Source organism: Podarcis vaucheri (assembly GCF_965113315.1).
Source record: "Podarcis vaucheri genome assembly, chromosome: 1".
Classification (NCBI taxonomy): Eukaryota; Metazoa; Chordata; class Lepidosauria; order Squamata; family Lacertidae; genus Podarcis; species Podarcis vaucheri.
Genome location: NC_138759.1, coordinates 83,461,480 through 83,488,935, shown reverse-complemented (window position 1 = coordinate 83,488,935; position 27,456 = coordinate 83,461,480). Strand labels below are relative to the sequence as shown.

At 48.3% G+C, this 27,456-nt stretch overlaps 1 protein-coding gene across 1 annotated transcript; it reads left to right on the top strand.

Moving 5' to 3' along the window:
* Positions 1-531: 531 nt before the first annotated feature.
* TMEM132A (transmembrane protein 132A) lies at positions 532-26,848 on the top strand. The gene is made up of 12 exons (XM_082220834.1): positions 532-610; positions 2,251-3,098; positions 14,193-14,407; positions 14,508-14,726; positions 17,346-17,746; positions 18,225-18,374; positions 19,363-19,555; positions 19,656-19,799; positions 20,576-20,781; positions 22,890-23,166; positions 23,963-24,154; positions 24,785-26,848. The coding sequence occupies exons 2-12, from the start codon at positions 3,026-3,028 to the stop codon at positions 25,982-25,984; spliced, it is 3,270 nt and encodes a 1,089-aa protein (XP_082076960.1). The 5' UTR covers positions 532-610; positions 2,251-3,025; the 3' UTR covers positions 25,985-26,848.
* The last annotated feature ends 608 nt before the right edge of the window (positions 26,849-27,456 follow it).

The window sequence follows — 27,456 nt, the reverse complement described above, 5'->3', positions numbered from 1 at the left end:
TGATTTGTTTCCCTATCTGTCTTGCTGTACAGACGTCTCTATTTCACATTCTATTTGCTTACTATGAATAAGTCTGTCTTATTCTTACTGCATTTCTTTGCAATTATATATATATATTAAACAACAGAACAGGTTGCCTTCTTAACCACTGGGTTTAAATTGGCTAGCCAAGTGCTTCTGCACTGTGATTTGATGTGCATTTGTGCTAGAGCATCCCCTGAGGTAACCAACACAACTCTACAAAGCGAACTACATTTGGGGCTGCATACTACTGTATATAAAAACATGGCTTGCCTAGTCCAGCATTCTGTTCTCACTGTGGCCAAAACCCACAAGCAGCATCCTGAGTGCAATAGCACTCTTCCCTCCTGCAGTTTCCAGCAATGGGTATTCAGAAGCACACCGTCTCTGGCAGTGGAGGTGAAGCACAGCAGTTGTGGCTAGTACTACTCGGGTTCCAGCAGCGGCCAATCTCTTGCCCCAAGGAAACTCAGAAGTAGGCCATTTTGGGGGCAGCCACACCTCTTTGTTTCTTCCCTGCAGGTGGGGATGTGAGGTCTACTGCCTCTGAGTAAGGAGATTCCATTTTTGTTTATAAGGCCTAGTAGAGGTATGTGAGCCAGCATTGCCAGAGCAAATGAAGGCATCCTAAATGCCTTCTTGGACTGCCTATCTTTAGTTAGCCAAAATGGCACAACCCACTCATAAAAGGAAGGCATTAGCAAGTTCAGGGAGACTCTGAGGTTTGCATAAGTACAAAAAGCAAAAGCCACTTTACAGAAACCTATTGAGATGGAATGCAATAGTGTTTCCTGGCAAAGAGCCTGGCTGGCCGGTAATATGAACAGAAGGACTCTCACATTTTGGTGCATGCCTGACTTCTGAAAGACATTCAGGTCTCAACTTACACGCCACAGAACTCACTTGATGGCCTTGGAGAAAATATTATCTCCAAGGCTTTCTGATTTTCAGACTAAATGGAATGGTGATAAAGTCTGCCCGGGAGCCGTCTCAGCAACTCTGGAAATCCTGTTCCTTAATTCTAAACTCCTTAATCCTAAATGGCAGAGGTTACTTAGTGGTGAGAGAGATGCATTCTGCAAACGCTCAGAGGTATTTTCTCCATTGTTGCTTTGCCTGCTCCAGGACTCAGCAGTGGTTTTGAAAACAAAATCCTGAGCCCTTATTCTACCTCAAATCATACACTGCAGCTGAGTGTCAGCCTCACTTTCCCTTCTGCAAAAAGGAAATTGTGCAGAGCAATCCTATGCACATTTGCTCAAATGTTAAGTTCCACTGATTTCATGTGGTGTGTGTGTGGATTTCAACATACTGGGGAAGTGGATCAAGTGTTAACTAGGCTAACTAGGCTTCCTTGAATGCAAGAACTCCATCTGTCCATGGGCTGAAGTGAGATCCTGTGGAAGATTCAGCCAGTAGAAAGGAGGAGGGATCTGTTGATCTTTTAGTTGAAGCAAGCTAGTCCTTTTGAGAGGCAGCAGAAGACAGGAGTGTCTGGCATGCTCTGGTCCATGGGGTTATGAAGAGTCCGACACGACTAAATGACTAAACAACAACAGTCCTTTTGAATTGGCATTCGATTAGCTGGCTGAAACTACACCTAACTTCAGTGGGTTCAGACTGTTGGTTTTTTACTCATGTGTTCAACAGTGGTGGTTCCATAGTCAGACTAATGTGAACTGGGAAATTATTTTAGGTATTCTCCTCTGTTGTTTGACAGGCTGTCAAAATCTGTAAATGAGGGCTTGATCAAACCTGACAGGAGTTCTTTCTGTTTCTTAGGATTGCATGAAGTCTTGAATTTAAAAGGTCCCTTGTGTGCTGCCTGAATCCTACTTCTCCAGGCCATTTCCCTGTACAGCTAATCCAAATGTTGTAAACTAATGTGACTAGGAAATAATGTCACCTGCAAAATTAATATTTAAAAGGGGGGGGGGACACACCATTTGCATGCCTCTATAAGGCTTTGTTCAAAAGAACAAAGCTTGGAAATCCACCCTATATCAACTGTTAAATTTACTTCAGGCCTCAAAATTAACCACATTGGAGGGGCAGATGGCATTAAGGAAACTTAACCAGTGTGAAGTATTTATTAGTATCCAGTCGCTTTTTGTGGTTTTTTAAAAAAATATTAATATTGAAATAGCACCTTATTTTTCTTTTGCAACTCAGTCAGATGGGCGGGGTATAAATAATAAAAATTATTTATTATTTATTTTATTTTCCCAGGATACCTTCAGGAAAACTACGGTGAATTTATCATCATCTCAAGACATCATCCGCGTGGCCGCTTTCTTGTCCGAAAGGGTGAAAGTTGGAAACCACTGGAAACAGCAGCAGAAGTGAAGTGTGCGAAGAGTTCTTCTGTATTGGATAATGCAACGCGCTCGAATAAAGCAGCCGCCTGGAAGAGTCCCCTCCGCGATCGCCCTTTCCTTCTCCCTGCTCTTTCGCGGGAATCCACTTTCTTGGATTTCCTCCTCCCCTTCGCGTTTTGACCATGCCACTCTCGCTGCCCTCGGCCTCCCAGATCCGCTCAGCGGCTCGCCCTCTCCCGCCGCCGCCGCCGCGCCCCTTTTCCCGCCTTGTTCGGAGCTGGCTTCGCGCCTCTCCCGCCGGCCCGGGGCGGCGCGGCTAGTGGGGCACTGGGTCGCCCGTCATCGAGGGGGCTCTCAGAGGCGCTTTAGGACCCAGCGGCGCAGCGGGAAGGCGCTGATCCCATGTGCTCCGGTCCCCTCCCCCTGCCTGCCTGCCTCTATTGTCTGAGGCTGAGCAGCCCGGCGGCGGCGGCGGCCCGGGCAGGGATGCGCGGCTTGCGCAGCGCACCGGCGAGCGCGCACGGCTGGAGGCGCTGACTGCCCCCTCGCACCTGGAGTTTGGCGCCGCAGCGGAGCCGGGCTGCCGTGCGTGTGTGTGTGTGTGAGAGAGAGAGAGAGAACATGCGCTCCCCAGCGCCGGGAGTGGGGATCTGAGCCGGAGTTGGGAACGGATCGGCTCCTGGAGAATGGAGTCCCCTCGTGCAGCTGCCCGCTGGCTCCTGCTGGCCGTCGCGCTGCTCCACCTGCGCGCCCCCGGAGGTGAGTCCTGGCTGGGGCTGGAGCCCCCTCGCCGATCTAGCTGCGTTTTTTTGCCCCTGGCTGGGAAACGGGGGTGCGATCGCGACTTGGATGTGGGGGTCTCGCATGTTCCTAAAGCGATGGACCGCCCTCCCCCGTCAGAAACCGATGCCGTCCCTTCCCCCTGGTTGGTAGGGACCCTCTTTTAAAAAGCGGGTTTTGAAAAACTATACTGCCTTCACTTCGGATCTCCATGGAAACAGCTGAACACCTCTGCGCGTCTGCGGGGTTTGTGTGCGTGTGGGGAGCCAATGGGCTCTTCTCCCCCTGCTCCCCCTCTCCGGACCCTTGAGCGCTGCTCCCAGATCCCCAAGGAGGTGCCCCTCCAGTTGTTTCCCGGGCCAGCAATGCCCCCACCCCACTCCATCTCCCCGTACTGACAATCAGGTTGAAGTGGAGCATCCTTTCGACCCCCTTCACCCCGCGTTTTCGTTTATTTGTTTATCGATTTACATGCCGGCTTTCAAAACAGAAGTTTTCCCCAAGGTAGCTTCGGAACCGAGACAGCTCTGGACCCCCACTCTGCACCCTATAGGACCCCCCCCCATATGCTTTGCCGTTGCTATAGCATCTTTTATGCGTCTTTCCTCTACCTGCTGCTGAAAAGGGGGGGGGGTGAGGGAAGAAGCAGATTTCCCCAGGACTTATCTGGAAATGCAAATGACTCTTCAGTTGCTGCTGTAATTCAATTAGCTTTTGGTAACCCCCACCCCTTTTTTTCAGCAAGACATGATTATTCCCCACAGTGTATCTCCCCCCACCCTTCAAGCCTGCAAGATGGGTAGGCTGCTTGCAAATGATTCCAGCCTTAGAGCTGATACTTCTTCCCTTGGGAAGCTGAAGCTGATGAAATTGTATATTGTGTGGAGAAAGAGAGAGCAGAATTCTACCTGTTCTGGCTGAACCTCTCCCCTCAAATGCTCCACCCGATTCCCCAGTCCTCACTTCAGCCTTCTGAAGAAGCTTTTCTCCCAATATGGGTCCTTATGCTGATTTATTTGCGCCTGCTCTGAGACTGTTACTGTTCTCTGACTTTGATGTTCTACAGTCATTTTTCCACAGGCAATTTGTTGTAGTCAGAATGTGCCACTAGTCTTGCGTTGCTTTAGAATCTGGTATCAAGGCTTATAGATGACCACATAGCACTGTAGTGAGTAGCAGCACTTTTCAGCTGTGCTGAAGAGCGAGCATTTCCTCCATCATTTCCTCTTTTAAGCACAATTGTTGAGATTATAGCACCAATTCTCCCAGCTCTAGTATAAATTCCTATTAAGTAGAGGGTGCCAAGCAATGCTTCTGCCCCTTCACTAATGTTAACTGCACAACTGTGTGCCTGGCTGATTTAAAAACTGCCTCCAGAGCCATATGCACAGCCATTGACGAAGGAATACGACCTAAGTCGATCCCTTAACGCAGATGGCTTTTGGCTGCACGCATGATATCCTCCACAACGTATCTTTGATGGTTTTGGCCAAAGAAGAGGCGCCCAACATTGTTTTGATCAGATTGTTCCTGTGTTGAATTCCTGACAGAAAGCTTATTTAGTCTCCTTGGAGCAAAGGATGTTTCTGAGCATCAGTCATCATCGGAACCATTTAAAAAGTGACGAATAAATCCTCCCCTTGGTCCTGTTCATTCAAGGGGAGCCTGTGAAGCTACCAGGAAATGGTTATTGCCTGCAATATCTCAAAGCTGTGGTGGATTCATTTATTGTTTGCAGCCGCTGCTTTTGAAGTGATTGCAGAACTGGTGGGTGCTTTAAATGGGAGCATCCCTGGAGAAAAACTGGTGTACAAGATGGCATATCAAAGGAAGAGGGCCCTGATGGTCAAAAGAGAGAGGGAGAGAAACACAGGGAGATGATTAGATAGATAGATAGATAGATAGTTGGACCTTGAAGGGTGTAGCACCCACCCACTGAGGTTTGTATGGAAGGAAAGGGGGAAAACTCAATCAATCCAAGAATGAAGAGGACAGGTTATATATCTGGATCATGTTGTCAAGCTGACGAGGGGGAAATTGATGGAAGAAATGGTGATTAGCAGAGAGGGGGAGCAGAGGTGACAAGAGGTCTCACCCTAAGGGAAGAAGAAGCTAAATTTGTAAAGAGGCCACTTGTTTCCTTTCTCCTTCTGCAACCTAGAGGCGCAGGGGGTGATGTCACGGTATCTCTCAGCCATCTGCTGCTTCCTCAGGGGAAAGTCTGTGACCCGACCCAGGACCTGTGGGAGGTGCGATAAGGGGATCCCCGCAGGGCTCAACATCATTAATGCTCCGGATACAGAGGATTGAGTGGGGAGAGCAGAACTGCTCAGGTTTATGGAGGTTGCATTATGGCCAGGGATGCACAGCTCTGTCTGTGTGTCAGCTTCATTGTTAGGCAGTTTCCAGAGGGGCAGCTGTATTGTTAGTAGGTCACAGCAAAGACAACCAAAAGCGTCTTGTGGCACCTTAAAGTATTAGCTATTTGAAAATGGCGTATGCCATAATAAAATTAGTTAGTCTTTAAGGTGCCACAAGACCCCTACTATTGGGCAGAGCACTTCTACATCCCCACTATTAATGGCCGCTAAATCAGGAAGAGTCGGGCACAACTAAGCGACTAAACAACAAGATCAGTGCAATATAGTCAAGATATTGTCCTTGTATGGCAAACATAAGATGAGGAAGACAGGATTGCACTGTCGGTTTGTGGGATATATGATTTTCTTTGGCCAAAAAGAAATTTTTGTAACTTCTACATGACTGTCACAAAACTAAAATGTGCTGTTCCAAGTCTGAGTGAAGGGTATCCTTGCTCAACAATTGTAAAAAGTTGTACATGCTCTCAGGAGTAGATTTAAATTTTTTGGTTTTCAAAAAATATGTTTTTTTAAAAAAAAACTATCTGTGGAAAAAGAGGGGAGTGTAAGTTTTCCTTTAAAGCGCGCGCGCGCGCACACACACACACACACACACACACACTTTTGTGGTAAATGTCCAAGAAAGCCTAAAATAAACTTTCTTTTGTAATTCACCCTTATCTCCAGATTATTATTTTTTGCAGTCTCTGACTTTCTCTATTACTTTCTTGGTCCCTTCATGTCTTTTATTTGCTTGCTTAAGGGAATCTGATCTCCTCTGAAGATTTCTTTTTGTGTGTGCCCTTTTTGTGCCTGCATTTCCATTTTCTTTGTAGTGCTGGATAGCAGACTGTAATATTTTGGTTGGGGCGTTCCTAATTCCCTGAGCTGGGATGGCATATGCAGAGCAAGAGGATTTGGGTGGGGAATTACTTGCCAGCTCCCATCTAGGGATTTGGCTTTTTAGTCTTTTTGAAGTCTTACTGCTTTCCCTGAATCACAGCCAGTATCTTTGGTTTGGTTACTCCAACGATGCCTAGAATCTGACTGATGCTGACTTAGCCTGAAGAAGAGAAGGTTCATTTATGTATTAAATTGATATCCTGCCCTTTCTCCCAAAGGAGCCCAGGACAGCATCAAGATTAAAGGGATACAGGATAGTGCACTCTGAATATCTGCCATGTAGAAGGTGGAGCAGACTTTTTTCTGCTGCTGCTGCAGAGGGCAGCTCTAAAACCAGCGGACAGAAATGGTAGGGAAGAAGATTTGGGTTAAACATTAGGAGAAATGTACAAGATGTTCAAAAGTGGGACAGGCTGCATTGGGAGGTGGTGGTCTCCCACATTTAAGCAGACTTGATATCAATCTGTCAGGGATGATGTCATTGCGCCCTGTAATGTTGGTGCTGCCTTGAGCAGGGGCTGGACTAACATGACCTCTGAGGTCCCTTCCAGTTCTGTCCTTCTACGATTCTCATCCAACATCACTTGGCCAACTCTAGCAGAGCATGAATGTGTATAGCACGGGGGAGTGGGAGGGCTTTTTCTTCATTCAGTGCATGCAAGCCCACCCCTGCCTATGGCTTGGTCCTTGTCCTCCAGGGCAGCACCCATGTGACACCCTGAGCTCATAGCATGGGAGAGTTGGAAGGGACCCTGAGTGTCATCTAGTCCAACCCCTGCAATGCAGCTAAATCTCAGCTAAAGCATCCATGGCAGGTGGCCATCCAACCTCTGCTTAAAAACCTCCAAGGAAGGAGAGTCTGCCACCTTCCGAAGAAGTCCGTTCCACTGTCAAACAGCTCTTGCTGTCAGAAAGTTCTTCCTGATGTTCATTCAGAATCTCCTTTGACCTTGTCACGAACAAAAGGTGTTTGGTTTTGTGCTGTACCCTTATTTCTAGATGCACGCGGGGGGGGGGGAAGGTGCAGTGTTAAAATGTCCACGGACAGAGCTGTGCCAGGACCACATCCTGCTTTGGTGCTTTCACTTTAACCCAGAAGAATTGAGTGGAATCCTTGTAAAAAACAGGGATGTGACAACTCATATTGATATTGTACGCTACCCAACCCTACAAAACATGTGATAACCACAAGCACAAAAGGAAATGTGCAGATAATATCAGAGAAAGATGGGAGAAATAGATAGTTCTGATCTCTCTGCTCTTGTCTGCAGTGCAGATGGGTAGGGGAGCAGGGTTGGACTCTATGGCACTTGCAAGATCAGGGACACTGGGAAGATGCATTTAGTCCCCCCAAACTGCCCTCTTCTTATACGCCCTTTGTGTGCAGTTTCTTTGCATGTGGTGCCCTCCGAAGAATTGGCTGTACATTAGCTTCTGGCATTGGGGGACCGAGCCAGAACAGTGTTAATGGGTTGGATTTGAATCAGGGAAACCTGGGTTCAAACCTCCACCCAGCCAGAAGGAGCTCACCTACTGTGCATCATTTGGACAGGGCATTATCTGTGAACCCATTTTACAGAACTGTGGCCAGAATCTATTGAAAATGCATACATAAAGACCCTATCTATCTATCTATCATCTATATCTATCTATCTATCTATCTATATCTATCTATCTATCTATCTATCTATCTATCTATCTATCTCTGTCATACTGGGATATCTCAGCCAGCAGAGCACGAGACCCTTAATCTCAGGGTTGTGGGTTCAAGCCCCATGATGGGCAAAATATTCCTGCGTTTCAAGGGGTTGGACTAGATGACCCTTGTGGTCCCTTCCAACTCTACAGTTCTATGATTCTTTCTATGTACGGCCAGAATAGATACACTGGAGGAATGGTGGGACAGGAATATTCTCGTGTTGGGGAAATGAGCAGCATCATTTTGAGAGAGCACCCCGCCCCGCCCCCCCCCGCATGCTAGAATATGGCGTTCGGATGATTGGCACTTCCAGTTCACAGTGGGAGGTGAGGGGGTGGTGGACTTTCTGCCTGCTAAAAAAAGGGGGATTTTAAAGGGATACTAATAGCCTCGGCAACCATCCGCTGCCCCAGTGGCTGTAGCAACAACAGTGCTTGACCTAACCCCTCGGACACAAGTGGGCACCTCTGCATCTTGCTGAGGTTGCAGCTGGAAGGCTGTCTTTACAGCTAGAGATGTCATTCTTGTTTTTGAAGGGCAGCTGAAAAACAGCGAAACCTCAAGGCAGCAGCCTTCAAAAGATTCATCCCGAGTGATGTGCTGAATGCCATTTCCATGACCGCCTCCCCCCCCCTCTGATGGACCGCTACAACTGTCCTCCCAATGGGGCAGCCTGCTACTACACACCACACGTGCCCCCTCCCCCTCAGGCTCCTTTAAAGCTAGGATCATGATGCCTTTTTTCCCAGATAGATAATTCAGCGGAGCCTCTAATTAGGTTTCAGTTAATTAAGAGCAGCATCATTATCATTTTTAACACTGGGAGCTGGAGAAATCCCAAATTAAAGCTAAACCCCAAAATCTATTTGAATATTTCCCCCCATACACAAAATAATTGCTAGGGGAAGAAAAACAACATTCACCAAAACAGAACAACAATCCCTCCCTCACACATCCTACAGCATTAAAATGGCTGCTTTGGAAAACCACAAATCCCAGGTGGAACTGGGGTGTGGATAGAAATGTTAACAAAACTGAACAAAGCATATTAGTGGACAGATCAGAAGTTTCATTAGATACAATGGGTGCCAAAGGAGCTCTTTACTGGTTTATTCTGGTGGGTTCCACACCTGCCTTAAAATGACCCCTCGTTAACCAATTTTGACCAGCATATTGTTTCCCCCCTCTTTTTATTGAAACCCACCAAACAGATGCGATGTAAGAGTGCACAAACTTGATTATAAGAATGCCAAGGCTTTGTTCCGTTCTTCTATCAAATTGCAAAAATTAAAAATAAAGGGCAGAGCAAAATTGTGGTGTCCATTCTCTGGAGCTTTTGAAATAAGGGGCATCCATTGTGTTTGACAGAGCTTTTGTGTGGAAATAAAGAACATCCCTTAAAAAGATGTGTATCTGCTCTCCCTAATCCCTGCTTTCCCCTGCTTAATTAATGCTGGTCTTTGGCCACCTTCTGAGTACTACTCTTCATAAAGAAAAACAGGGGGGGGGGTCTTTCTGACACTGGTGTAGTTGATATATTCACCCACCTAACTGATGTTCAACCTGATTATGGTTTATTAATTCCAGGGAGAGAAGATTAAAAGATGATACTTGTTAGAAAAATATTTTTTTGCTGACTGTCACTCAGTTCTTTGGCGATGGACAACTATGATGTGTGGTCCAAAGAGTTAAATGATCTGACTTGAAATCCCTTTCTCTCTCAGCTACTTGAGCTTTTTCATTCCATTTTCTCATCTGATGATGTGTTTGTGCCGCTTTCTGGGTGTCCAGAGAATTCAGAGAAAGATGAGGTTTGCATTTCTAATGGGAAACAAGCAGAAATGCAAACACCTTAGACTTTTTAACACACACACAAACAAAATCTCCCCAGGCTTTTCATGAACACAAAAGCAGAATTGCCAGCTCTAGGTACTCCTAATAATTGGATGTGTCTTTAAAAAGGATGTCATTTTCCTTCTACAATTCCATTTATTTCGTATTTGTCTTGTGCTTCTGGATTCTTTTAAATGCCTTGGTTAAAAATCCTTCATAACGAGAGCATTTTCTCTTCCCCAAAAGGCAGCTACGGTTTCAGATAACAGCCTGACATTAAGACAACTAAGGATTTTAAATTTGCTCATGGCACAATCCACCACGGGAGATCTCTTGTTCAGGCTCCACTGAAAACAACAGGGGCTAGCTACACAAGAGTGCGGCAGGGCTCCTGCACAGCTTCCATTCATCTCAGCGGCGCTTGTGCAGGAGATCTCCCAGGTGAGTGCTGCCCTAGGATTACTAACACACTGAGGAAATTAAAAAGATGTAAACTCGATGCTCTCGTTTTGCAGTACGCTTATGTCTACCGTGCCCCAGGTAAGACTGGGGGCAATAGTCTGCAAACTGATGTACTGCTGCATTGGGAGAGAAAGTCTTTAGTTGAAAGAGCCCTGGCACGATTCCATTTTAGTAAATATCTATTCCTGCGAGAGGGGAGTCCTGTCGTCCAGGCAGCCCAGGAACTCCATACACACTTATTTAAAGCAGATGTATAAATGAGTAAATTAAGCAAATTTGGAATATGCAGAAAATATTAAAAATGAATTTAAGGAACTGCAGAAAGAGTGGGAAGGAAGTCGAGTTTTGAAATGATTGTAAAATTATTGAAATGCATAAGATTAAAACAATAATAATGATGATGAAGGAATGAATAAATTGTGCTACTTCTGAAAATTTACCTCCCCAACTGCTCTTACCTCAGCTGAAGAAAGGAGAGGTGTATACACATTTTTTTCCTTGGTAAGTTTTTTGTGTTTAGGGTATTTTTGGCAGGGAGGCAGCTCAAGAGAAAGGGTTTATGAAGCCTCTCTCACCCTCTGTGCCAATGCTCTCCTTCAAAGCTCAGCTTTGTCAGCTGCAGTGTACAGAAGAGGAAGGAAATGCCACTAAAAAGAATCATGGGTCCACACGTAACATGTAATTCTGCCCCTGAATGAGCTTGAAATCGAATCCACAGGGTGTGTGGGAAGCTAATGGATTGATGAGAACCAGTAGTAAGAAGCCAGAGGAAAGTGAAATTAGGATCTGTTTCTTAGGTCTCTCCAAAGCATGGTACAAAATCTCTGTGAGTATTGAAAATACAGTTAAGGCGTCCGTAATCCTGAATAATGACCTAATCTTTACTTTTCCTATCATCTCATATACTCTGCTCTACCACCTCAGGCCTCTTAGGCATAATGTACCATGAAGTGCAGTTTACAAAATCATAGAGCTTGGTTTTTTTCCAAATCAGTGAGATGCCCAAATCAGCTCAGCTTGAGTTTGCAGTGGTAAATTGGAATGAAAGGCTCTCGGATTCATTCAGAAATATGGTTTGTTTTTGTTTTTTTTAAAACCACACACACACACGGTAGGATTTCTGTGTCTTAGCTGCCATTCAAGCATGAAGACATCCTGAGATGGACCTTGGCAGGAGGTGGAGTAGCACTGCCTTGGGCTAGGAATCTGTCTGATCCCATAAACAGAACTAGGTTGGCTCATATCTAACTGCCAAATGTCATGCATCTCACACTGCCATTCATGCATTTTCTGGTTGCATGCATTTCCATGCTACCTTTGTGGGATTTTCAAAGAGAGCTGGAAAATTCTCCGTGAATGTGGCATAATTTAATCTCCTTTTCCAGACCATTAAAAAAAAATCCTGCATATTTAATCTTTTAGAAGCTTGAAATGTTATGCTTATTGAGCAGTTTAAAAAAACTGGTGGCATTGTCCTTGTGTTAGAGTTTATTAGATTACCAATTATAGGTCCCGTTTTTCAAATAACTGATTTGAAGCTAAAAGGTGATGTGGCCTATATATTAATAGTGAGTGAGTATGGATTGTTATGTAGCCAAAATAGTACAATCCGTACATGAGGAAGATATCAGCAGGCTTGGGCAGACCCCAAGATTTCCAGAAGTACACATCTTATTTGTAGGGGGAGGGGAATCTCAAAACAGCCCATAGAGGACTGAGTGTGTTCAGTGGGCATGGAATGTGGACTGACTATTGAGAGGGAAAAGGCTGAAAATGGGGTCAGGAGAGAGGAAATGGAATGGAGTAACCTGGTAGAGTGCATGATTGTTTGGTTGGAACTCTGAACAGGAGCATTGTGCACTGACATGTTTGCTGCAGGTCCCTCTTACTAACATTGCTTCCAAATCACACCCACAGCACGGTTAACGCCAATCAGCTGTTCAAGACAGGCCAAACAACAACAACAATTTATTTATTTATACCCCGCCCATCTGGCTGGGCTTCCCCAGCCACTCTGGGTGGCTTCCAACAAAATATTAAAATACAGTAATGCATCAAACATTGAAAGCTTCCCTAAACAGGGCTGCCTTCAGATGTCTTCTAAAAGTCTGATAGTTGTTGTTCTCTTTGAAATCTGGTGGGAAGGTGTTCCATAGGGTGGGTGCCACTACCAAGAAGGCCCTCTGCCTGGTTCCCTGTAACTTCGCTTCTCGCAGTGAGGGAACTGCCAGAAGGCCCTCAGAGCTGGACCTCAGTGTCTGGGCAGAACAATGGGGGTGCAGATGCTCCTTCAGATATACTGGACCGAGGCTGCCCATTCACTGCCTTTAAAGGTCAGCACCAACAACTAGAATTATGCTCGGAAACGTACTGGTAGTGGATTTAGGTTCACCCCCACCAAATAAATGATGAGCGCTGCTTAGAATCTTTAACCAAGGTCATGTGCCCATAACCCCAATTCAAAAGCAAGAACTGCTTGTCAATTTTTGTGGTGTGCCTTTTCACGCGGCCATTTTTGTGGTGTACCACATGCAGCCCATTCTTTAAGCTTCTACAGACAGACCACCTATTATCGATCAGGCTCAATATACTGTAGCTAAATTGAGTTATTCTGATAGGCCCCAATTCCTGTAACTATTTAGCTAGAAATGAATGCAAGGTTTGGGTGGCTCTCCTTGTTATTTTTCTCTAGTTTTGTATATGGACAACTGTGCCCTTTTCCCCCTTAGTGGCATATCTACCACACTTATACTAAACAGATGGGATAGCTAAATGCTAAACTCTGAATCCTAAAATATACAGGGATATGCAAATAACTGTTTGGGTTTTCTTGGTTTGGTTTAGTTTTTTACACACATTGCTGTGTGCTCATTTGGCAGCTGCATAGACAGCTGAACATCGAGTTTCTAAGGAGGGAAAAGAAATCATCATAAAAAACAAGACAATACAAGATCAGCCATGAATCAGAGACGCTGTCGTGGGGGCCAAATCTATAGTCTGACTCTGTAATAGGAGTGGGTATCAGGGCTCCACAGTTATTAGAACATCAATTGGAGAGAGATGAGAAACTTCCTGAAATACCTTCCCGAGAGAGAAATTAGAAGTGGTGTTTTTGCTTTCCAGAATGTGTATGAGTACTCCAACAGCATGTGTGTGAAATTTATGTGAAGAATTGTCACTGCTTTTCCTTTTTCCACGCCTTGATTTCGGTTTAGTAGGGTAAGGAGGGCCAGAGGAAGTCAGAGTGCTTCTGGCTCTTGAATCCTAGACCTGAGGCTGGAACACATGAGGTTTGACTTTGATTCCTGGTTCAAACAAGATTAAAGGTTCCCAATGCCCCACCCATGCATTGAAATAGCATGTGAGGGCTGGTGTTGCTGATGCATGCAGCAGCCACACATCTGTCCATGCATTCAGCCAGCGTGTGAAGGGGATTCACTGACTGGTGAACATGTCTAGGACGCCCCCATGTGAGGGAAGCATCCTGATTGGGCGCCAGAGTCCTCCATTGCCTCAAGGAGCTGGGTCTGCGCATGGAGCCCCTTCGCACACTGGCCAGACATGCAGACACCAGGGGCCATGACTGCTGCACGTGTCTGTGGGGATTATGACTAGTCTGTATGACCCCATGCTCCCTGCACCCATTTGAACACATGGAAGGTGGGACACCTGAACTCTGGCAAGTATTCACTGCCTTTATTTCAGCCTTTCCTATCGCTAGTCAGGGTTTTGTGGAACAGCACTTGTACATCTGGACTGGGGTATGGGGAGAGGTTGAAAGGCTGATGTTGATGGACGTGGTTCCCCTCTTTGCAGTGGACTGTGAATCGGAGTCTCCTGATGCGGTGTACCTTCCAGCCGAACTAAAAGTGCTCAATGGCCCAGACTACTTCCGTCTTCAGCGTACGGACCGCTACATGCCAGGAAATGCCTCCCTCAGCTCCCGCTCAGAGACCTTCCTCTTCCTCCACCGTCGACTGTCAGGGAAGCCCACCATTCAAGCTGGCTACCCCCCTTTCACAGCTCAGCAGGTAAATAGTCACATGCAGCTGTGCAAGGGGACTCCCTTTCCTTTCTTGATTCCTGCTGTGAGGTGCTTCAGCAGAGCTCAAGGCTTTCTCTCTTCCCCAGGCAATACCAGCTGATGACTCCCAATCCACAGACGTCTCCACTGCCTGGGACATCCGGGCTGTGTCCATTGAGGGCACAGTGTCCCCTTACGAGCCATACACCAGGGTCCTCTTCCACCTCCAAGGGCAGGACTGGATGTCAAGACAGCAGGCCCTGCCATGCGTCACCTTACATGTCTTCCACCAGGCCCAAGTGGTTCATCGTGCCTGCCACCTCCAGGTTGGTCAATGAGATGCCACTCTTTTGGGTAGTTGTCGTCCCCCCTGCCAACTGCCTTACTTGGGAGAGATTTGGTACATGACCCTGAAATGTCATAGGATAGTCTTCACCAGCCTGATGCTCTCCCCATGTTTGGGACTGCAATTCTTATCAGCACTCTCTCCTCACAGGGGCTGATGGGAGTTGTAGTCCCAAATATCTGGAGGGCACCAGCTTGACTGAGGCCCACAGAATAAGTTCTGGTATGAGTCACTGTAAGGATTCTCTTGTAAGCATCTATCAACAAACTAGAAAGTGGAATGTTGAAGCTGGCCAGGGATGTCATATGAATCCCCTTCCTTGGATTTTTTTATTATTATTATTAAGAAGAGAATGGACAAACATCCATCTGCTATGGTTTAAGTCTACAAATCCCTGGTGTTCCAGGTGGCAGGACTATGAGGCTCCTTCCAGCACTGTGATTCTAGAGCAGAGATGGATAGCATGAGACTCTTAATCTCATTGTTGTGGGTTCAATCCCCATGTAGTCCCTCCCAACTCTACAGTTCTGTGATTCTATGACATTAGGGCTCATGCACTTGTAATGTTCGCAAAGGAGAGTGAATTTCAGGAGAGGAAACTTGTCATTATAATTCTCCAGAGGTGAGAAAAATCCCCTCTTACACAGAACATTAAATTTATACAACGGGTGCCTTTTTTTCTATAGCATTGTTATTTCCATTGCATGTTGGATAATATGAAACTGTTTCCAAAATTGGAAAAACCTTTTTGCCCCCCCCCCAAAAAAAGATGAATGGGCTCTTTTCTAAATATCTCTGTGTGGGGAACATTTCTGCTTTTAAAATAACTGGTTGTTGTTTTTAATTACACACTCATACCACTCATCAAAAGAAAGCAACATTTAACAAGCTCTCCAATGTTCATTCATAACACATGTGAAAATGTTTAGTACTTTGCTGGGAAGAAAACCGAAATGATAAAGCACTGGAATTACCCTAGGCAGGTGTTGGCTTCCATACTGAGGACGCTTCACTGCAGCTTCACACATTGAGAAATGCAGGGATTCTACTTTTGCAGGTTTCCTGGAAGTGCAGAAATCAAATGTGACTCACAGCTCTACTTACCAGGACTTTCTGTAATGTGTGAAGCTGCCCTCAGTGTGCTCATACGGAGAAGGGAGGGTGCATATTCTGTTCTTCCGTGCATTCTCTAGGTGGTGGGGGATAGTTCAATCTGTTAACATGGGAGAGGCATTTGTGAGCAAGTCAGTGATTCTTCAAGCCATTCCGTTGCTCTTGCTGAAGCCTGGGAGGTTTAACATCCAACTTGTAAAGGGCTGCAAAATGTCAGCAGTTCAACTTGGCCTTCCCTGTAGTAGCCCATTAGCTTTATTCCCCGAGCCCCCTGTCAGTTACCGGTGGCAACTGGTTGAGTGGTGGCCAAGCTCAGCAGAGAGATCCCTCTGCACCCTGAGGCCAAGCATGTGGTAACTGTCAGATCTGCCTTTTTTTGAGCTGGTGGCCTGGTAATGTCAGAGTGAGTCTGTGAAGTTCCGCCTTGACGTGGGCTTCCTGCTGCATGCTGGGCCTGCTTTACTGACTACTCTGGCTTCAAATCCCCACCAGAAGATTTGTGGGCTAGGTGAGACAGAAAAGACAGGGACAGAAGGAGAGAGAAAGACGATGAGCAAGAACTAGTGGAAATGGAATATGGTGACAAGCAGGATGGGCCCTTCCATGAACCAAGGTGAGCCTCTTAACTCAGGTGGCAGAATGTGCAGGGCAGCAGATGGTCTTCTCACCGCCCAGTCCCCCATGGCTGGCCTCCCATAGTCCCACCCACCACCCCGCTGTCACCTACCCACCCTCTGGCAAATTTGGGCCCTGTGTGTGTCAGCCAAGGCCACAGAGCCACCATCACTGACCACTTCCTAACTAAGTGGCACAAGAACAAAACAAAAGCTAATTTCTGGTCACTGGACCAAAGTGGGCAGCAGCTATATTCCTGCAGCTACCCTGCTCCCAATCCCCTTTCAGCAGCGTGAGGTATTATGGCATGGGATAGGCCCAGAAAGAGCTTGCACCACAGCCCTTGCACCACAGCGGCAAAATATGGGACCTCTGAGGCCCTCTTGGTCAGTCACTCAAAGTGTCTTTCAAAGTGAGGTGGGATAGCTGCCCTACCAAGGCTGGTTGAGAGGAAAAGAGTGGCAGTTGCCACTTAAGGTGGGTTGGGAGGAGGGGCGGGGAGAAAGCTGCCGGGCGACATTCCTTGGTCTGCTTCAGTCATCAAAGTGTATTGGGCTGACCCTGGTTGTAGAGTAAGGGGAGGTGAGAGTAGCTTTCTTGGACTCTCAAAGTAAGGGACTATAGCTCAATGGTGGAGCTGTTGCTGCACGTCCAGAAGGCCCATTTCTGGCATCTCCAATTATAAGCATCCCAGAGAGCTAGTCTGAGAGAGACCTTTCCTGAGATCCTTGAGACTCAACCAGAGCAGGCCATACTGGACTAGACAGACCAATGGCCTGACTTGGTGTAAGGCTGCTGCATGGGTTCACATACCATGAGGAGGGACTTAAAAGGAGCACATGGTTTGTCTCTCTCTGCTTCTCCTGACCAGGCACCGCTGGGTGTGTGTGTGGTGGAACTGGAGCTCCCCCCTCGCTGGTTCTCTCCTGCACCCGCCAGCAGCCAAAGGAAGGGGGAGGATTCCACCATCACTCCTCTGCGGGCTGAGCTGTACTACACCCTGGAGCCCACGCTGCCCGGGAGGACGCCGAGAGAGTGCCCCCATGTCCGACCCCGGGAAAGGCCACGTCCGGGCACTGAGGGTGGCAAGGAGCGACTGCACTACGTGGGCCCCGTCGATATCAGGGTAATGAGCCTGCCGCGGCGCCAGGAAGTGCGGCTGGACGACAACGTGATGGTCCGCGTCCCCGACATGGCCCTTCGCCCGGGGCAGCTCTTCACGGCCACCCTCATCCTGCAGCAGAACTTCACAGCCGACCTGCTGATCCTCCGGTGAGTCAGGGGAGCCAGGCTTTGGGATTCCAGCCATAGCGTTCTCATTCCAGTGAATGACAAAGGAATCTGAATTCTTAGGGGGAGCTTTCTAGTCAATGGCGGTTATGTTCTTAACAATCAGAGAGCACTTTCAAGTGTTCAAGCACTTTGCATGTTTTATTTAGTTGTGATCCTTACAAAAAAACTTGTGCATCAGTATTCTTATCCCTCAATACAGTTTATCTAAGGTCACTTCATGACAGAGGCAAGAATCAAACTGGGGACTTCCTGATCCACAGCTCATTCTGTTAGCCACTATGTTACACTAGCTCGCTGGTGCCGTTTTCCCTCAATTATAGGCAGTTCAAGCCTCGGGGTGCTCATTCCTCCGGGGCCTCGCCCTCGTTATTCCTTAGCCTATCACCAGAGCTGCTGTGAAACTGTTTTGCTGGCTTTTTCCTGTCTACACACCTTACTTTGCTGCTTTTCCTTTCAGGATCAAGGTGAAGAAAGGGTTACAGGTTTTGGCAGCTCGCCCTACCAGGCCAGAGGCTTGGACTGCAAAGCTGGACAAGTTCAAGGGTGCCAAACACCACACCGCTCTGGTCACTTGTCGGCGTTCCCTTACTAGTGGCTTGGACTGGAGGTAGGTGCTCATTGGACTTCTCTTGGTGTCATGAGGGCTAGAAACTTTTTGTTTATTTCAAAGGAAAGCTGAGATTTTCAGGAAATAGGAATCTGTACCCAGTATCACTTCTGTGGTGTTTGTTTTTTGAAGTTCTTGTGGAATTGCAATATACTCACAGCCCTTACTATATCTCTTTCAGTGGAATTGTTTTGTCTGCTGAACACAAAGACTATACAAGGGACTCTCGAGGGAGAACTATACTGTTTAGCTACAATAATGTAGATAGTCAGTCTTGTTTTGAGAGGCTCACCCTTCACCTCTCTCTGTGAAGAAAGTAAGGAGATAAGAGAACATTGAGACAGAAAAACACACCAAACCCTCTCCTTATCCTCTATAAAGGAATGTCAACTAGGTGACTGGAGCAACTTTCATTGGTCCAGACTGTCTTTAAGCAATATTTGATTATAGTGTCTCCTCCTTATTCTCTGCTGTAGCCTGAATAAAAGACTGGGTCCGGTGATGTGTGAAACTTAACTGTTTGTCCCCCTGTAAGCTTGGTCAGCCAGCTAAATAGAAATTCAGGAATTTATTTGAAAAAATTATTGGGTGTTTTTCTTCCTATCCAACCTTTCCACTCTGTAATGAACAAAAATTGAGAACAAGTCACATAAGCATTAAGAGACAGTCTAAATCTCAGCATTGTTCCAGAGGTTAAGCCAAATGCCTGCTGGAATAAAAACCTTTCAGGTCATGACAGAAAACCAAGACTGAGGGGGCCCAGGGCAAAGTGCTCCACCTCCTGGGCTCCACAGAAGAGAGTGCCCACCACCCCTGCTTCTTCCAACTGTGCTTCTGATAGTAGCAGGACAATCTCGAAAGGCCTCCATCACTGATCTAAGTTGAACAGGCCCAGTGAAGTTCTATGATCTGCTCAGCTTCTCCTGGGCTCTGTCTTTACTTCTGCTTTACACTTAGTGTGCTGTTGCCTATCCTTATCGCCATCTAGGGCAGCAGATTCCCCAGAGTTCCTGTATCTGGATTTTGTCGTGGAGAATGGCACAGGGGGCCTAGCTTCTAACCGTCCTGTCACCTGGCAAGTGGAGTATCCTGGCCAGGACCCCGAGGCTGAGAAGGACAAGATGGTGTGGGAGATCCAAGTGTCGGAGCGAGATGTGCGGGCCTTGGTTCCACTGGTGAAGGTGAGGCCTAGAAGGGCTGTGCTTCCCCTCCTCATAAGGTACCCCTGAGGGGCATCTAACACTGGTTCCTCACTTTTTTCCCCCCCTTGACCCTCTTCAGGAGCAGGAGATTGTGAACACTGCCCTCCTCACAGGAATCCCCCACTCAGTGCCTGTGACGCTGGTTGTGGTAGAGACTGGGGGAGCCGTATCCGAGGTCACGGACCAGATGGGCTGTGAGTCTTCCAACAAGCAGGTCCTGCAGGTGAGAAGCTAATATGCCTCACAAAGGGTCTGTTTCCCTCTCTGTGGCCACAGGATTAAAATCCGCTTCCTAGGGGTCTTAACTCCAGGCTTCATTCTTTGTCCATATCTCTGGGACAAGTCTCTGTAGCCCCCAAAATGACCGGACGCCCATTTTGTGTAAATCTGGTGTTTTTATCTGTCCACCTTATACATGCAGTGCTGTTATGCACCTGTCTTCCTATGCTCCTTGCAAGCCTCCTCTTTGTTTCATCTGTTCTTACACAGTATCCTTCCTCCTGCCTCCCAGCTTCAGGCTTGGCAAACCATGGATTTGTCCCATTCTTTAATGTAGGCCGCAGCCTTCTAGTTGCCTCCATGACAGGTCTTGAGCTAACTCTGTCCTCTTCCTCTGTCTTTTCATGGGTTGGGCTAAAGTGACTGTGAAAAATGTTGGGCCACAGGAAAGACAAATGTACCTCTCCCTGCCCCCCTCAAACCCCCCACTCTCCTCTTTCCCCTACAACAAATCTTGGGCCCCTGCCAGATCTACCTTCTTCAGTAGGCTACAAGAAGCCCCATAAGACTTCCTGGCTACAGTCGCTGAATGAACTGCACATCAGGGGGAGGGAAGAGGAAGCATATAACAGGCCTATGGCCAGGTCCATAATCAGAAATGGGACCTGAATATCTTTCTTCTCACCTGCTCTGCACCCTTATGCGGTCTTCCAGCATATACTTGGGCACTTGTCTCTGCATTTGTGGACCTTCTTGACGTGTTCCTCAATTTTCCCTCAGGTATCCGACGTGTGTGACGCTGTCTACGTAGGGGGGAAAGAGAGCCGAGGGGCACGTGGCGTACGGGTGGATTTCTGGTACCGTCGGCTGCACGCTTCACTGCTCTTTACTGTCTGGGCCCCACTGCTGCCCCTGCGCATTGAGCTGACAGACACCTCTCTAGAGCAGGTGCGAGGCTGGAGGGTACCTGGTCCAGCCCCAGATGGGTAAGTGCTATGGAACCAAGTTGGGTTGACTGAGCCCTGTGTTTATGCCACAGAGTGAGGTCTGTGTGCTCTCTGTGCTTAAGCAAGAGGAGAGGGAAGATATGAGGGATAATCTCTAAGGAGTGTTTAGAGCGGGGATGGGGAACCTGTGGCTTTCCAGCTGTTGTTGGACTCCCCAAGTCCCATCAGCCCCAGCCACCATGCCCAGTGGTGAGGGGTGGTGGAAGTTGCAATCCAGCAACATCTTGGCCGGCGGGTGTCAAAGGATCCCCTTCCCTGATTTAGTCAACTGCCAGAGCTTTGATACTTGTAGGGTGGGCGACTTCTCATTCCTCCATGCAAGCCCAGTGCTTCCATATAGACAGCTGTTGTCTTGTGGGCCAAAGAGAACAAAGAATGCAAAACAGAATGATGTATTCATGGACAGTGTTCAAAATTCCCCAGCCACGTTTTGCTACTGGTGCGGATCAAGTTGCAACTACCTGGAGATTTCTGGGCGCCATCCTGCCTTGACTTGTGCGCAGCAAAGTCTTGTGCTTCTGTGCAAATCATGGCCCCCTTGTTGGGCATCTTAGTCCTCCATCATCATATCAAGGAAAGTAAGTGCAGGGCTGAGTACAGATATATTTGACTGTGCTTCAGCCTTTCCACAGACCCCCCCCCCCAAATGGACTCACAAATCACAGCTTAAAAACCTCTGTCTTAGTCTGTAGTTAATACCCTTTCCATTTCCACTGTGTGTTTTTTTCCTTCTTGCATACTGAGACAAGTGAATTGCTGTAAGAGCAAGCTACAGTCAAGCAGTGTAGTTGAGATAGTAGGATCATGTGGTGTTAAAGGGGACCCTGAGAGTCATCTAGTCCAACCCCCTGGCAAATAGACATTCCTTTGTGGCAACCGTGACCTAGGTTTAAGGTGCCATTTGGCACCTAGCTTGTATATCTGAGTTTCTGCTCATGGATGGTCTAGGAGCATGGTTTCAAAATGCACCATAGTCTTTGTCGACATCAGCCTGTTGGTTGATGCTGGGAATACATAGCTCCTCTAAGGCAAGACAGAGCACTGCTCTGCTCCCCTCCCCTTTGATTCTTCTCTTCATGGAGGCTTTCCCCTGTGTGGGTATCTTTTCTGGCACTGGCCTCTACGGTTCTTTAATAAATGGTTCCTGTTATCCTGTCAGGTGGCTGCTGGGGAGATACCTAAATCGCTGAAAAATAACTTGGGGAATTGATTATTTCCATTTGCATTTTGGCAGAGAGATTAATGGCGATAGTGCTCCAGACATATTGTATTGTCTGGAAGTTCCTTGAACATCTTTAATGATCAACGAACAAACAAAGCATGGCTGGTGGTGGTGCCTTGATTAATACCCAGTGCACAGCAAGCAAGAGATGATGATGTTAATTATGGTATAATATAGTGCCTACAAACTACTAGGTGCTTTACACATCATTCTCCCTAAGAGCTCACAATCTAAAATAACACACAGAGGAGAAAGGGTAAGGGAGGAGAAGGGAAGAGAAGCATGAGAGTGTGCAAGGAGATAATTTTTTTTTTTTGCCTAGGCGCAAAGTACCTAAGCTACACAGCAGGATGGCCACCTGACACAAGTTATAATGGAAATGTCATCTCGATCTTTGGAACTCCCCGCCCATTGATGTGGGCAGGTGCCTTTGCTGTAGCATTTCAGCACCTGCTGAAAACCTTTATTTGTTTCAGAAACCCTACCCAGGCATATAATTTTAGCATGTAATTCTACTACGTACCTTTTAAAAGTTCAGGTTTAATTTTAACTTGTTATGTTTACTTGGTTTTAATCTTTGCTTTTATCAATTTTTTCCCCAAATGAATATTTTGCGATTTTTCATTGGAAACTACTTAGAGGTCTTGTGTTGATACAGACTGCTAAAATAAAATCTAAAAATGGTAGGAATTACATTGTGCACACGTGGAACACTCGGTACTCTTGTAGGAAGGTGGAGTAGATGTTAATTTCATGTAAGGGTTTACTTGGGGATAATTCCAACCTCTTTTATAAAGCTTTTGTCGGGATTACTGAGATAATGCACCTCGAGTGCATTGCTTGAAATGTGCCATTATAAATGCAGCAGCCCAACAGAGCCTGAAGACGGTGGAGAGGAAGCCGAGAGAAGAGCTCGTGGCTGCCGTCTCCAGTACCAGCGTGCCGGAGTCCGTTTCCTTGCCCATTTTGTGGCTCACCCACTAGATGGTGGCCGTCACTTGACCTATATGCCAAGCTCTGATTGGCTGCTGGATGTCTCTCATCTGGTGCAAAAGCACGCTAGAATCCAGGACCCCCGAGTGGCAACACTGGAAGGTGGAAGTATAGTGGTTGGCCAGGAACCAGGAATGACATCTGTGGAGGTAAGGAGCTGGCCAGGGGGGGAAGAGAGGCGAGGGTGCTGTCTGTTGGCTGCTGAGATGAAGTGGGGCAAGAAGCTTGCTTGATGTGTGATGATAACCTCAGATGGGTTGCCTAGAAGTCTGGGCATGTGCTTTGGATGTTACAGGATAGCAGAGGTATTTGGGGAAAAGGTGGAGCAATGGGAAGAGTGAACGCCTAGGAACAGGTGGATGTGATCTGAACACAGTTAGGATAGGTGATATGGTTGGCTGTGGGAGGAGGGAGTCAGAAGACAGGACACTGAAGTGGGGAACACAGTGGGAAAGATCCCAGGGTCGGATGACAGGTACAAGCACAAGCTGTATTGACACATGTACAAGCGTTTGTTTGAAACCGTTACCTGTGTACACTTGTTTATTTGTACAGCTCAGCTGTTGGGTACACAGGCACACAAATGGTACGCTCGCTGAACATTACATATGAATAATTATGCAAGTGTGCAGCTCAACTGTTTTGAGTTCACATACTCTACACTTGTTGAATGTAATGTGTGAACGCCCCAGTGGTGAATGCAGGGAAGCTACAAAGAAAGGGGAATATGGCAGTCTTGCAAATAGCCCACAAGCATTTTCCTTTTACATATATTTGTCAATCACAAGTGGGAAACCAGCTTCCCTTACACACCAGAGGACGCTTGGTACTAGTTATCTATTTACAAGCTGAAGCAATTCAGAAGAATATCGAAGAATAAAGATACTGGTTCTGCGAAAAGTCTCCTCTTGAGGGTCATCATGTCCTCTCTATCCCCTGGTTCAGGTGCGTTCTCCTGTTTCTGACTCTATCTTGGGGGAGCAGACCCTGGTGGTGACGGAGGAGAAGGTCTCCATCTCAGAGCTGCAGGCCCAGCTAGTCTCAGGCCTCTCGCTGACACTCTCCGTGGAGCCAGGACACCTGAATGTCTTCACTGCAACGTGTCAGGGACTCTCTGCTCTGCGCTCCCTGAAGCAGGTGAGAAGATGCTGCAGTAGATAGCAGAGGAAGGGCCCTATTGGGCAGTTGGTGGTGTGGCAAGTTTAAGGCTCATCAGCCATTTGGTCCAAGGAAGTGATGGAGGGTGCACATGGAAGATGAAGCCCCCATCCTGCTGTGGTCCACCCAGGTAGGAGCTGGATTTCATGGCTGCCACTGAAACCTGCAGCCTTATGTCTCCTCCTCCAGTCTGGCAAAATCTACCTGTACAGACATGTGGCTTGGCACAGTTGTGCTGCGAGTTTCCTTGCCTCCACAAATGAGGACCTGAAAAAGGGGAACCAATCAAAGTCCTCCAGGCAGATTTGCAAAATGCAATTCAATGAATAAAAAAGCTTCAGTACAAATGACATAAAAAACATCAGAATCAACACCAAAGCAGCACCAAAAAAAGAGGCACAAATCAGGCGAGCAGGAATTCATATAAAAGCCAGCCTCTTGAGGACTTTTGACGTCCAGCCCTGAGGGGGCAATTACCCAGGTCACAGGGGGTCAGTCCCAGCATGCTCTGCTCCAGATATGGCAGGCCTACCTCATATTAAACTCAGGGCTGTGTCTTATCTGTGTGGTCTCCTCCACTTCCTGATCCCACATTCCCTTTCCTTGCAGGAAGCAGTGCTGACCATCTGGCTGGTATTCACTGACCACACCTTGGCCCCTGTGGAGCTTTATGGCTGGCGGGATGCGGTGCTCTCGCTTTCTTCGCTGAACCCTCGCGTGGTCTCCGTGCGGCTGGATGAGGAGCAGGCTCGCCCTGTGGCCGTGGCGGAGGGGCCGGGCCGAGGACCCCTCCTGCAGCTGAGCCTGCACCCCCCAGACTCTTGCCGCAAGGGCAAGCACAGGGCCCCCCTCTCCCAGGGCACCATGTGGCTGGAAGTGAACTTTGGCCAACACCTCCCAACCACAGGCAGCCCACAGCAGCAGGACCCCGGTCTCCACGGCGAGCCCCCCTTCCAGCGAGCAGAAGGCGCCATGTCAGGCGAAGCAGTGACGGTTGCAACCGTCACCGAAAGCGGAAGGGGGTCACGGAGGCGCAGCCCGGTGGGAGTGGGGCCACCCATGACCAAATTTGAGGAGCCTGGCGGCAGCTCCTATAACAACCCTGAGAAGGCGGAGGTGGAGGAGGAGGAGGACGAGATAGTGAAGGCCCCTGCCAAGGTGACGGATCTGGAGATAGGCATGTATGTTCTGCTGGGGGTTTTCTGCCTCGCCATCTTCATCTTCCTCATCAACTGTGTGGTCTTTGTCCTCCGCTACCAGCGCAAGGAGCCCCCTGACGCTGGTTCAGGGTCGGCTTCTTCCGCCCCGCAGCCCCACAACTGGGTCTGGCTGGGCACTGACCAAGAGGAGCTTAGCCGGCAGCTGGATCTGCGCCACCAGCACTGCCAGGACCAACCCCTGGGCCCTTCCGGCACCAGCGACGGGTGCTGCTGCTGTGCGGGTCCAGAAGGGAAGCTGGAGGCTGTGGCTCAGGAGAGCCCAGGTCCGCCTCCACTGCCACCGCCGGGGCCAGAGACGGGCATTTCTGCCAGCACTCTGGGCCTGTCTGCCCCTGGGAGCCCAGCCCTCACCACCACCTTGTCTAGAAAGAAGGAGGGCAGGGAGGTGGGTGGCCGGCGGAAGCGCGTGGAGTTTGTGACCTTCGCGTCCCCCCCTGGCTCTGCTCCCAGCCCCCCGCCTTCCGCTCCTGCTGTTCAGTCCATCCTGGTGGCCAGCGAAGACGACATCCGCTGGGTGTGTGAGGACATGGGGCTGCACGACCCAGACGAGCTGCGCAGCTACATGGAGAGGATCCGGGGCAGCTCCTGACCTCTGGCTCTCCCGTGCCCCACCTGTACCCATAGGGGCAAACCAATAAGGGATTGGCACCTGCAAGCTCCCCCCCCCCCCCGGGTGCTCTCCTAGGGTCATCCAGCTGGGCGTTCTCCCCTTTCCCCCCTTTCTGAAGAGGGCTCTACACAACAGGAAACCAGCCTTGGGTTACTCGGCCAGGGATACTTGGCTGCTCTCTCTATGTTAGAGATCTCCTTCCTTGGCTGCACCACTAAGCCCACTCTCTTTTCATGCCGGAGAGGGATGTGCTGGGTTGGAGTCCTCCCCTTCCTGCTATGACCTCAGCGGAGCTACCTCTCCCTCGCGGGGACAGAACCTGGGCTGCCCTCGTTGCTTCTCCCCTACTCCCACCCCAGGAGGTTTCTAACTAGAGTGGGGGGGGGGGGTTGAGGACTTTGCAGGCTGGAAATCAGCTGCCCAGAGCAAGCCAACTGCAGTGTGTTCTGGAGGGGGATCCTGGGGGCCAGTGGGGGTGCCTTCCTTCCCCCAGACCTCCCTTATTGCTTTGACCCTCATTGCCAGTTTGTGTCCATTGTGGTGGTTTGAACAGCGAGTGTCCCTTCCTTCCTGTGGTCTTGAGCCTGGGGCTCTTCCCCTCCCCGCAACTCCCACACCCCACCTCCAAAAAAAGAAAAACAAGCCGGGCAAGGGCAGAACTCCAGCAAGCACCGGCCGGTCCTTTTTCACCCCAGCTGTGTGCCTGGTGTCTTTTAACAGTTTTGTACAATCGCTCATATTTTATACCTGTAGTATTGGGAGGCTGCCAGGCAAGTCCTTTTATTTATGGAAGATTTTTAATTCTTACATTGTTAATAAAAAATAAAGGATAATTGAAAATGACGAAGGTTTCTGTGTTTTGGACTTGATGGCTTGCTTGTGCTTTCCTTGCTTGGTTGGTCATGGGCAACACTCCCTTCTAGCCAGATTCAGGTCAGGCACTCAGGAGGAGGACCAGCATTGAGGGATCGGCCCAGTCAGTCGTCTGCCAGGGGGCCACACCTCCTCCTCCACCTTTGCAACCTACTTGCTTATTCACCTGCCTGGGTGCTCATTGGCTTTCTGCAGCTAACAAGCAGGTGGTAGCAGGAGGAGGCAGAAGAGGAAGAGGGGCAGCAGCTGGTGAGAACTGTGATGAGGGGCTGGACTCAGTGCAGAAGGGGTGTCTTGCCCAACCTAGAACTGATGCTATCCTACCACCAATTTTTCCCTGTATGGAAGGAAATTCAGCCAGTACCGTTTTCCCATCCTTGCAGGAGACACCTGCCAAAAAAACCCTCCTCCATGCAGCGATTTTGAGTTGACAGGAGCCCCCTCCTCCTCTGCGCTGTTGAAACTTGTCTCTGTGGGAGGCCCTTCCAACTGCCACCTTCCGTCCTCCTGTCACTCCTCAAATATGCCGATAAGCTACAGGCCCACTGGTCATAAATCATTTAGGATTAGATTTCATA

Bases quoted from the DNA above. Each gene is read 5' to 3' on its own strand.
- TMEM132A (XM_082220834.1), top strand. From the start codon at position 3,026: ATGGAGTCCCCTCGTGCAGCTGCCCGCTGGCTCCTGCTGGCCGTCGCG. The intron at 14,727-17,345 runs GTTGGTCAATGA...TCTCCTGACCAG, and splicing joins ATCGTGCCTGCCACCTCCAG to GCACCGCTGGGTGTGTGTGT. The intron at 24,155-24,784 runs GTGAGAAGATGC...CTTTCCTTGCAG, and splicing joins CTCTGCGCTCCCTGAAGCAG to GAAGCAGTGCTGACCATCTG.